At 37.8% G+C, this 12,559-nt stretch overlaps 1 protein-coding gene across 1 annotated transcript in view; it reads left to right on the top strand.

Moving 5' to 3' along the window:
• Window positions 1–12,559, top strand: part of SEMA5A (semaphorin 5A) — a 237,658-nt gene that overhangs the window by 132,574 nt on the left and 92,525 nt on the right. The window contains exon 11 of the mRNA XM_080582364.1: window positions 5,049–5,256. Within this exon, the coding sequence (XP_080438490.1) occupies window positions 5,049–5,256 (208 nt within the window). The remainder of the gene's footprint in view (window positions 1–5,048; window positions 5,257–12,559) is intronic.

Below are 12,559 nucleotides of genomic sequence, written 5' to 3' on the forward strand. Positions count from 1 at the left end.
ATAGTATATTTATTGCAGAGATGATACATCATTCAAGTTCGGTTACAAATGTTTAGCTTCCACTTTCTCTCTTGTGTTGTCTGCACCTTTCCTCTATATTGGCCACATTTTTTTCATCTCTTAAGTTATTGCTGGATAGACTTAAGACATTTTACTTTTCTAAACAATATTGTGTAGGAAAATAGTCTCTTATTTATATCGGTTGTTCTTAGTTTATAATTTGCAGTCAATTTTACTGCTTAATTTTTTCTTCGTATATGTAAGCAGTGGAATTTCAGATCTGTCAAGGCACCTTGTGGTCCTCAGAAAGTAAAGGAATACTTGTTAAGTCACTAATATTAGGGATACAGCTGGCATGAGGATATACTTGAGAGTAGTTTACAAGTTAGTTTTGTTGGCAACTGGTACAATTTAGAAGGCACCAATGACTTTTTTTTTTTTTTTGGCAACATTACTAAAAGCCAGTACCATAGGCTTCTCTTCTGAAAGATGTTGACTTAGATTCTGTCTTCTACTGCTGTTTTAGGTTGCTTTCAAGAGACAAATCCCCTGTCCAAGGTCCTATGCAGAGCCATATTAAAATGAAGATTAAATTAGGTTTTGTTTCAGTGTCAGCTATGGCAAGAATTAAGACTGTTTCCCCCCTGAAAAGTAAAGAATAGATTTATTTTTTCCTTCTTTTAAAGAGGTGAACGTATATACTTCGATTCTGTCTCACTTTGGACATTTTGTAAAAAATGTTTTTACTTGAATGCAGCGATCTTTTATAATTATAATTGCTTATATAAGTATTGATTCTTATCCAGCAAGAAGTTGCTACAGTTTCTTTTAGTGTCTTTATTGCTGCTGGGAAACTCAAGAAATTAGAGTTTTTTTAATTTGTTGCATCTGCCTTTTGTTTGTGTGTTCATTTTCTATTGTTCTTTGAAGGTGTCACCACTGATAATTTCAAGCGCACTCTGCAATGTTCTCCATTGCTGGCTGTGCTTTATGCTATTCGTATCTTAAACTTTGCTATTTAGTTTTAGAGATCATACTTCTTTGATTTTGAACCATTACCATTTTGTTCATTATGGACTCTGTAGCCTTCAAGTTTGTTCTCTACAATCTCATCTCATGTTTTCCATTTAGTTCTTCATAGTCTCCTGTGCATTACATATTAATATTTCAACTAGATTTTTTCTTTCCTCTTCAGCTTCTTTCATAGTTAGTAGATTTCTAACATGCCATTGCTGGTTTTGTAGGTCTCTTTAAAAGTCTTTCAGTACAAGTTAACACAGCACATTATTTACTTGTTGTGACCAATATCAGTATCTTTTGCTACTCCTGTGTATACTTGGTAATCCTTAAACCATGGCTGACAGTGTCTGGATTTATTCCAGCATGTCTTGCGTACTCTCAGGATCTGAAGATGCCATTCATTAGGATTTGTCAGGATTCTTCAATAGGAGTTGGACTCAGCTTTGACATTTGTGATGAAACTGGGACTTTCACTGTGTCTGTGGGGAAAAAAAGTTTCATCCGTTAGGCAGGTTTGTGTTTACTGTTCTTCGCAGTTACTTCTGGGCAGAAGTGGACAGTTAGCGTGATTATAAAGAATACATTCACTTGAAAGATTTTGACAGGTCTGAAAAGCTCCATGTTCCAGAGCTGCGTTCAACTATGATTTCTTTCCCTACCTCTACTTTTTGTTTCCCTACTATTATTTTTTGTTTCAACTGTGATGTGACAATGGCTGAATAGTCAACACTTCTGAGGATGGAGCTGTTGCAGGTTCTTTAGGAAACCTGTGATCTTTGTGATATATAATATTGCACACTGTAGTAGAATTGGAACCTTGAGCAAAGTACCTGGCTTTTGAAAGTAAAGGTGTAACGGGTATGATTTCTGCTGTAAGAAAGCCTGGCATAGCAATTATTTACATGTTAGTGTAGTTTGAACAGGTTGATAGCTACATCCCCTTGCTAGATACCATACTCTAATGAACATAGCTGCCAATCCAGGGAATCCGTATCTCTCTAAAAGTTGTGGAATATAAACAGATCATTACCCTTGTTTGGGTTTCTAGATGGTCCATGCAAAATCAGAAACATAGTCAGGAGGAATTTAAAGCAAAAGAGATAAGTTATGGACGATTAGAAGTCGAATAGCCTGCTGAGGCAGTGGTAGATCTCAGATAAGATTTTGTTCTTTTTGACTGAACAGGCATATGACCACATTGCTGTTGAAGTAGAGCGTTTCTTTGGGATAATCTGTAGGATCTCTGACACTGCTTCTTCACTTAAAGCCCAGTCATTTATGACTTTTGACATTTCTGTATGAGTGCTGATCCTATCAGAAGATAAATGGAAAAGGAATCATTTGGGAGATGCTGGAAAAAAGCAGAAGCAAATGGGAGGAATGGAGACTGTATGCCAAGATAAAAAGGAAAAAGGACAAGAGCAATGACAACTGTGGTAGGGAAGGCATTAGTACTGCAGTTCTCAAAATGAGAATATTTTATTTTCTTGTAGAGAAATATACTGCTGTAACCATATTCTCCAGGCCATAGATCCAAACTTAGAAAATACTAATAAAAAAATAATAAATGCAGTTCTGACTTCTACAACAAACAAATTTGACGAGGAGAAAAACGCAAAACATATTCTCTTGTCCATATTCTCTTGTTTCCTAAATTAAATGTGCATGGGAGGAGGCCTCCAATCCTGTTTGTTTGTTTGTTTGCTTGTTTTTCCCTCTTTTGTCATTGGGGAAGTGTCAGCAAGTGACTCAGTCTGTAGATACCAGGCCTGGCACAGCGGCAGGAGGGAGTGTTAGTCTGTACGAGAAGCAAACATTGAATGCATAGTTGATTTTTTGCCTCAATACAGAAAAAAGATGGCATGCCAAGCACAGTATATCACCAGTCACACTGAATGTGTTGAATGCCAGTTAGACAAATGGTATAGAATTGTACTAACATCTACAAAATGATACCAGCTTATTTACCTGTGTAAAATGATTTCACTTGTTCTTCTTTTCTTCCTTTCACTACACTTTTTTTTTCCAATTTCTATTCCCCCCAAACTCATCTGTTTTTCACTCAGTGACTAATGCAGACATTAATTTTATTTCATGATAGTTCTCAGACCACATTTTGACCATGAAACTTGTAATTATAGTCGAGAGTCTGCACCCAACAAGCACTAGCATAAGCACATGCTCGTTATGTTGTTTAATCCAGCTAGTAATTACTTAATTGTGAGGCAAAACTGATTCTTGGCAAAGATTTAATTATTTTTTTAATGTCTCTATTTTAGGTGGCTGAAAAAAACCTGTGATAGTCAAAATTAGAATTTTTTTTTGTCCAAAATGTTAAATTTTAATTAAAATTGTCATTTAATGGGAGATTATTTTTTTTTTAATGAATACTCTTACATACAATAAATCTTGACAATCTTGTTTATACTAACATGGAAGAAAAAATTAAATAGTTGTATGAAGTGATTTTACTCAGAATCGAGAAGTTAGTCAGAACCGAGGGGTTAGTCAGAAGACTTTAACATGCACTCATGATCTCACACTCAGAATCTTGCTACGGAGAGAGAAGAATGCACTTTATATAGTGAGCAAAGCATTCATAGTGAGTCTAATTAGTTTGGACTTTCTAATAAAATTAAGTTCACATTAGCTCGTTATTAAAAATAAACTTCCTCTTAACTCTTCCTGCTATTTTGCATTATGCTCCCCCCTTTCAGTTCTTTTGTGGGTCTTAGGATTGACTCTTCAGTCTTCTTCAGGAAAGGGGAGTAGATCTGAACAGTAATTGCCACCTTGGGTTTTCCACCTTCTCCACCTCCTCTTCAGTTTCTGAGTTTGCTTGCGGCTAACATTTTGTATTTTCTCAAGTCTGCTTACTAGCTGTTCCTCCCCATGCCCTGGTAGCCGCAGACTATCCTCTGCCCCGTGCCCCAGCGGGACTGTCTTTCCCCCAGGGATTGCATGGGGTTGCCAGACCCTGCCATATGCGCTCCTGGAGTGAAGCCAGCACCGGGAAGGCAGCAGGCCACGGCTACCTCTGCCATGACCCTCTGCCAAGGCAGGGCCTGAGGCCTGCGTCGCCAGCTCCCTGCCACACCTTTGCCCCTCTGCAGGTCATGGAGAAAAACACTTCCACTGGGGTGCAGGACAGAGCATCCTGAATATTTGTCTTGTGTTACCTACTCACAGATGGTATTTTCAGACTTTCAGGACTTTACTTGAGTAGCAGTTGACCTCAGTATGTGTGTGCAGTGTTGGACCTTTAATATTTGCTATTGCTGGCACACAGAAAATTGCATAATGCTGCTTTGGTCAAAGAGCTAGCTAAAATATTTATCAGTGTGAGAACGTGGTCCTTTGTGTTCAGAACAAGTGTTCTTTGATATTTTTAAATTATTTAAAAACTCTGCATGAATGAATCAGAAATCTTGTCAGTGATCTCACACTTGTTTGAGATACCTGTCTTTGCTTAGAAATCACAATAAGAGTAGAAGTGAAGAGCAAATGTTAAAAGATGTGATTTCTCTGAAGTCAAAATCCAGATAACCAAAAGAAGGGAAGCAGCCTTATTTTGTTGCCATCTTCACCTACACTCAGTTAGGACACATCTAGGTGTTTATGCATACATATGTGCTTTATTAAATGAATGCAATACATATCTAAAACCCATAGCTTTTAATATATTCAGTCTTAAAACAGACGGGGTGATGGTAGACTTTATTGCTTTGTAAGCTGCTTTAAATTTTGAAGGGGGTTTTTGAGGGACTAGTACTGTGAAGTCTGTCCTGCACTAATGAAATCAATTTTTTTTTTTACTGTTTTATACTACACAGAGAACATGATGGTTGTTTACAAGTTCTTTTCATTGTACTGTAAGCAATATTGGAAACTCCAGTGAAATCCCCCCATTTTGAGGCTTCGTAGAATACATCCTGCATGGGATGAAGACTTATGCATCAAATGACACCAAGTAGGCGATAGGATGCCATAGGATTTTTACTAATTCATTTTTCCTCTTGCCTTTGCAGACTACGGCACTATTAAGAAAGTACTTGCCCCAATGAACCAGACTTCAAGCAGCTGCCTGCTTGAGGAAATTGAACTCCTACCAAAGAGTCAGCGAGAGCCCATCAGGAGTCTTCAGATCCTGCATAGCCAAAGTGTCCTGTTCGTTGGTCTTCAGGAACATGTGATTAAAGTCCCCCTGAAGAGATGTCTGTTTTACAAAACATTCAGGTAACAGCTAGCTTCATTTGATTGGAGAGAAATGCTTGTGGGATTTGCAGGAAAAATTGGAAGGAAAAGTGACTGTAAGTAGGAATCCAAATGAATTGTGCTTACAGAAGCACAGGTACCTCTCTGAGCTACGAATTTTTAGGTACGCCAGAACAGTATCAGAACAGTCTCTGGGGACATCTGTTTGATCAAACAAAAAAAAATAACTTTTAGAAATTACCACTTGGTTTTAGACTGTATTATGGCAATTAAGAAGTTTAAAGCTCAGCATGAAACATTTTCTATGTATTACGTAAAATTGTGTCTGGTTTGCAACACGTTAGTGACTATTAATTTCATCTGATAAGTTGTGTCTTCCTTTGGTGTAAGTGTGGTTCCAGTAATTCAGTACAATTGTTCTGTTCTATGGCAGTGAGACTCTGAGTGAGTGTGATGAGCTTTTTGAAAACTGTGACAGATGTATTTGGTTGTTTTTTAGCTTGATTTTCTTTCAGATTGTTTATTACATGTTCCTTTGAAAAGCTGGGTTATTAAAGGAGATGAAAAGTCTGACAGTTGCCTTCCTTGGCTGCTGTACTCAGGAGATTTTGAGAATTGTGAGGCACTGGAACAGGTTGCCCAGAGAAGCTGTGGATGCCCCATCCTTGGGAGTGTTTAAAACCAGGCTGGATGGGGCTTTGAGCAACCTACTCTGGTGGGAGGTGTCCCGGCTCGTGGCGGTGGATTGGAATTAGATGATCTTTAGGGTCTCTTCCAACCCAAACCATTCTATATTTGTATTGTGTATTTGTGTAGCAGATAGGGATTATACCTTCCATGAAAGTTAATGACTTTTTGCAGATGGAGAAGTTTCTGGCTTTCGGAGGGAACATGCATGTGGTCACAGAACGGAGGTGACCGCAGGATGCAGATGCAGAGCTGCAGCTCAGAGGCAGCAGAAAGAATTTTCTTAGGGACCCAGCACAATGTAGGGATTGGTGCCAAGCAGGAGGCCACTGAAAGACTACTGGTTTGAAAGCAAGACTGAAGGAAAAACTCTGTCATGGAAAGCTGGAGAAGACCAGGGAGATATTCTCCTTACTACAATTCTTTACAAGCCTTTCTGTTTATGATGTCCTGTAAAGGATATTTTATGTGTTTTCTAGTAAAATAATAGTGATAGAGCATCCAAAGCCCTGTTGGAAGTCCTGCAAAGCCCACTTTAAGGAAAAGTAATAGGCAAGTCTCTACCTCATAGGACCAAGTTTCATCTTTCCTTGGTTTAGCCAGTTAAACAGGATGTTTTTGTTTCTTCCTTGTCATTAAGTGAAGGGCTTATATATTGGAAAGGGGAGGAACATGAGTGTGTGCATGTATGCATATCTGGAGAAGGAAAAAAAATCTAATGACATATTCTTGTTCTTTTTTCTCTTCTTGAATATAACATGACTATGCCATTTTGGTTGTACAAGATATTGTACATGTTTTCTTAAGCATATATGCTTATTTCAGGAAGGGAGATCAGGCTGGTATCCTGTGTCTACTTAGGGGCTGTGTACTCATAATGGTAATGATAAACACGAAGTGCTCAAAAAACATAGGTGCCCTGTATTTACACAAAGCCTGCAACTCCACTTGGAATGTTTGGAGGCTGGAACCATATTCAGTGCATTACCTTATCAGTAAGGTGTGAGCTCTGAGACAACCTAGTTAACTGTGTGGAGGCCTCGCAAGGTCCATTGTACCTGTGCTTCTGTCAGCATAATTCTCAAGGTGTTCCAGTCTACTCTGACTGTAGGGCAAAAATTTTTTTCTGTTCTCACAGGGTGGAACTGCTGCCTCAAGTCATAAACCCCATTCACAGCTGCAGGCTAGTCATTCCTCTCCCTGTTTGAGCAGTGGGGACTAATAGACTAGATTTTAAGAGCTTTAAAAAAAGAAGTGGTGCTCTTCCTGTTTTACTGGGTAGAACAGTAGTTAAATGTCTCAAATCCTTCTCAAATGAAAATTTATTTTTCTGCCCAGAGGAATGTGAATTCTCATCTTCCACTGGAATGACTTACTCAAAGGAGATAAAATTATTCCTCATGGGGTTTTTCAGTCATATCTTTTGTAGTTGTATCACTTTGCTTGCAATAATTAAATATTCATTGCACCAAATGGATTACCATCTATGCTTTCTTCCTGGTAAAAGCTTGCCAGCAATTCTAGCTCTATTCTGTAAGAAAGGAAAGGATTTACAGCTGTGATCTACGTAAAATATGACACCTTCTCACCATCCATCATTAGGGACTCAGATTGTTTGGATAATGAAGACTTAATCTTTCTTTCACCTCTCACTTACTCATGGCTTGACTAGGTTTTTCCTGGCTTGTCATGCTGGATTTCAAGGATGCTTGGTTTCATGCATGTGGACGGATTGTAGGTACCTTACTTGGAGGCATAAATTTCACTGGTTATTAAAAAAAATCTCAAACATATTCACTGCACTGCTGTTTTTTTAATATTCACATCCTTGTTATATGTTGCCAACTATTTCTATGCTCTAGCAGTGGGTAAACAGAGGAAAACCTTAGTGGGAGAAATGCCTTGGGACAGTGGGGTTCTTCTTTTTGATTATTTTATCTATTCACATTTATCATACTTATGGCTGTATAACTGCACCAAGGCTATATTCTGAACATCCATCAATAATAACTAGAGTTTATTCCACAGATCAAGGGCATGTGTAGCCTTTAATACTGACTTCACATATTTTTTTTGAGAAATGAAGCATGCTTGTGTATAAATAACAGCCTTAAAAAAGCCAAAAGACTGAAGGTATACTTGCTCATCTGTTCTCTTTTTATGTCAATAGCAGAGTGCTTACTATCTAATCTTTTCTAATCTTTTTGTTTAGGTTTATTGCAAAGGTTTCAGACAATGCAACTCATTCCTTCTGTTGAGCAGAGTGTTCCACAAGCTAATATCTCAATGTCAAGATAATTTCCTCTAGATTGTCTTTTTGTTTTTGCTTTTTGCTTTTTGTCTCATTATTCCTTGTTTTATCTTCATGTACCCGCCTCTAACGCAAGTTGTTACTGCTTTTATTTGTAGTTTATTATGTCCCCTTAATTGTCTCTCAGATACGCTGTACATATTTAGCTAATTCATATTTCCTTGTAAATCTCTTCCTCCAGCACTTTCTTAGTTGTGGTGGATATTCTACTTGATGCTTCCACACTCCTCAGCTATGTGGTGTTGCCCCTGACAGACATACCCTCTGGTCCAGGACAGTCCTATTCCACCAGCTCACAGCTTCTCTCCCCCCCTTCCAGTAGGTTTCTGCTCCCACAGACACTGTTATCTAGGGTCCTTGAAAATATTGTTTTACATTTGGAGACTAAATTTGATACTATTATTTTTTTAATTATTATTTTATTTCTGATGTTCTAAGTGCAGTTCTGTGCATCCTTTGCTACTACTGTGACAGCAGAGCGTATCTTATGCAGAGCCTGTCTCCATGCCTGTAGTGTGGATTGCTCAGCACCTTCCATTATGCTGTGATGTTTTCATTGTTTATGAATTGTCCATGTTACTTATTTGGATTGGCAGTGTTCATGGGGGGTATCTCCCTCAGAGCGCTCCCAGCAGTTGAATAGTTTTGACCATCCTGCTCAAATAGTCTCACTGTTTTCAGGAATCAGCTGGGGAAAAAATAATTTGGCACATAATAATTCTTAGAAACAGTTCCCCAAAAAGCCCTGGCTTGTTCATGTTCCCGAAGAAATGAGCAGAGCAGTATCTTATTTAGGTTATACTTGAGGAAAGTCTTTCAGATATGACCACATTATTGTCACTGGGGTATTGCAATCCACACATTTACAGAAGACCAGCAATATTATTTGCGGGAGATAGTATCTCCCATAAGAATTCTTCATCTCCTTGTAATTCTTCAACACTGAGTATGTCAAGCAGAAAATACAACTGACTTTTGTATACCCAGTGATTAACTATAATGTGAGATAAATAGAATGATTATCATGAATAGATAACTATTAAAATCACTAAAATTGCAGTGGTTGCTATTTACTTTGAAAGCTCTGTGTATTTGTCATAAGGAATAAAATGTGTAATATGGGGTAAAGATTCCATCCCCTGAAACAAAGAACCAGTCAGCTTTCTTTTATTGGCAACTGCAGCCTTCAAAAGCCACCTTGGATAGCAGTGATTTCTCTGAGTTAAATCAGTCAATGTTACGATTTCTACTGGAGTTTTCAGTGCATCATTTCTAAAAGAAGGGGCAATGAAAGGTTGCATCAGCCTGATGTTCTGCAAAATCTTATCGAGCAAGGGTCAGGAATTGTTATTCCTCATGGAAGATAGGTTTTGTGCACTTAAAAGGCTTGAAAACTAATCTTACTTTAGAGTTATGTCTAAATAAATAAATAATGTCATCTGCTGAAAGCTTTACAGATAGTGACTTCTCCAGTATAAAAACAACTTCGGGGAAATTGTTAAGGATTGTTTTTACATAACAATCTTGTGACCCAGTATGTAAAGTTAATGAATATTATCACAGTTATTCTACTGTGACCCTGACTTTTCTCTCTCCTTTGTATGCCATCATGTATATTTTGCTTTCTTTGCTATCCATCAGCTAAGAAATCCGTACATACACAAAAGATAACTGTAGCAGCATGGTACTAAAAGAGGTACTGCCTTAACTAACAGACTAAAAGAGTTATTGCAAATTTGGTTATTTATTTCATTCCTAAGACTCCATCAAGATTATTGGAATAAGTTTTTTGAACACTGCTACAGTTCTTTATTTCGTCTTGGCTGTAAGCGTTGCTTCCTCAGAAGTATTCTCACACTCAGCCAGAACCTGTTTTCCTTGTAACAAAACACTGTCACTATCATTACCTAGTAGAATAATTATTCCTCTATACTAATATTATACAAGATAGAACCATTAATGTGTTCTAAACTATTACCAGGTGCTAATACATCCAGAAGAGCAGAGGCCCACACTTGGAATTTAAATTGCTGTTTTGAAATAATAATTCCAAAATATATATTTTTGGATATACAGGTGTATTTTTTTATTTCAAAATATGCAAGCTTTATTCCAGTTTAAATCAGAGAAACAAGCTGCTGCATTAGGCTTCAAGTTGGTTCTAATATTCTAACTTGAACTGGTGATTTTAGAGTAGTATTGCAGAATAAAAATGCTTGTAAATTTCGCAGACTGGGATAAACCCTAATCCTTTCTGTGAGACTAGGTGATAAGCACCTGGTTTTTGAAATACAAAGTCTATTTTTCAGGCATTAGATAGATATCGTGTATTAGATACATTACAGTTACCTTCTGTTGGTGTGAACTTACCAGAACACTAGTAAAGTTAACAGAACAAGGAAATCAAGAGCAGCTGAAAGTCTTCCTCACTCCAAGTAGAAAATTAGTCTTTCACTGGAGAGGGAAACAATTCAAGCTCTACAGATCTAAGGTTGACCTATATTTTAGCCTTCCTCTGCAAGGACCAAGGGTTTTTCAGAAAGCGCCTTTGTCTGGCCCACAAAATGCATCAGAGACAAACTGGGCATTTACCTTTTGTTGCACATGAGGTGTCGTGTCACAGCTCTTCAAATCACATGATCTATACGTGCGTGTATTGTATCTTAAGCACATATTTTGGCAAACAAGAAGGAATTTTGATTAACAGGTAGAATTCTTCAGACTGCTCACAGTAGATTTATAGCAGTAACCAGATGAGGAAAAAGGAAATATTTTTACCTTTTAGTTTGCAAAGTTGTAAGAAAACCATATGGACTTGACTACATATTCGCAATTCAGATTTTATTAGCAGGATATTATTTTAAACATAGCAGTAAACTAAGAAATAAAAATTTAAAACAGGCATGTGGTTTTCATATGTCATGATGTAATTCATGCTTTTTGTTTGCTTTAAAAAATATCAAAAATTTAAGGAATTTTTAGTTCAATATTGTTACTGTTACATTTTTCTTGAAAATCACCTGATATGTTTAAAGCAACCCACATTCCAGTGATCATTTCACTACTCATTTAATACTTGGCAAGTGTATTCTCTAAAAACAGAAGTTAAAGAGATAGAGTAGTGTTTTTTCATTGCTAGTCTGGAAAGTTTTTTATTTTAAAATAATTTAACATACCACATACCGGGTTGCTCTGTAGGCAGACCAGCTCATACGCTACGCATCTCAGCTTACATTGCTCTGTATTGCACCAGTTGTTTTCTCATGAGACTTGTTTGCAGCTCTTTTAATACTCTATAATCTTTTTTAGGACATTTTCATTTATTTGAAGTTTTACAGAACATTAACATCCAAGTTTGGAGTCTACTATTGGCCTGAATGTATATGAGGGAGAGAATATTCTTGATGCAACAATGTGAACTGTGGGCAGGATTCCAGGACAGGAGTCTAGATGCTCCATTTCTGGAAGCCCAAACTGAGTGACTTTGAAGACCATCTGCTCCTCATAATGTGTTGTCAGGCCAGTTGAAGTATGTACAGATACTTCTGGAATTAGAGGTGATGGTGCCCTTGAAACATTAAGATACCTGCAGTCTGGTTAGTACTTTTAAGGAGCCAAGTTGCATATCCTAAGTCTGGGCCTGTTATTTTAATAATTCATACAGATTCTAGTATAAAGTAAATCCTAGCATTTAAATTCAGAAGAAGTTAGGTCACAGCTGACTGAAATGACATGGAAGTAGTGTACCCTCTTTACATCTATATCTGCTACAGATGCACAGGTCTTTTGCACGGACATAGGGATGCCATATGGAAGCAAATCTGTCCATCATGGGCAATCATCATTAACACTTTTCTGGTCTAGGAAAAGGGGCTATAGCTCTCCAGTAAAGGGAGGGGAGGCAGCTGTGAGGGGTCTGGAAGAAAAAGGGGTGAAGGGTCAAGCTAGGCAGAAATGTGCTTAAACCTCTGCTTGCATCCATTAGAGCATACGCATGTGAAGCAGTAAGTTTATATTTTCCTAGCCAAATCCTAGTTTTCTGGGATTTTCAGGCTGCCTGCAGAGCAGAAGACAAGCAAGAACTGCAGGCCATACTCACTGCTGGAGCATTGTGCAGATTCGTATCTGTATGGAGATGCATCTGTACACTTGTCAAGCAGAGGGAACATATTCAGTGTAGTACCTGGATTGCAAATATTTGAGTTAGAGAAGGATATAGAGAGACAAGATAGTTTCAGCCCATTAAAAGTGAACCTTCAGTGCTCTGAAAACTCTGGCTGCACCTGGTGGACCCAGCATTTCCCGGATCCTACCTTCTAATTGTAG

The sequence above is a fragment of the Anser brachyrhynchus genome (assembly GCF_964034855.1).
Source record: "Anser brachyrhynchus genome assembly, chromosome: 2".
Classification (NCBI taxonomy): Eukaryota; Metazoa; Chordata; class Aves; order Anseriformes; family Anatidae; genus Anser; species Anser brachyrhynchus.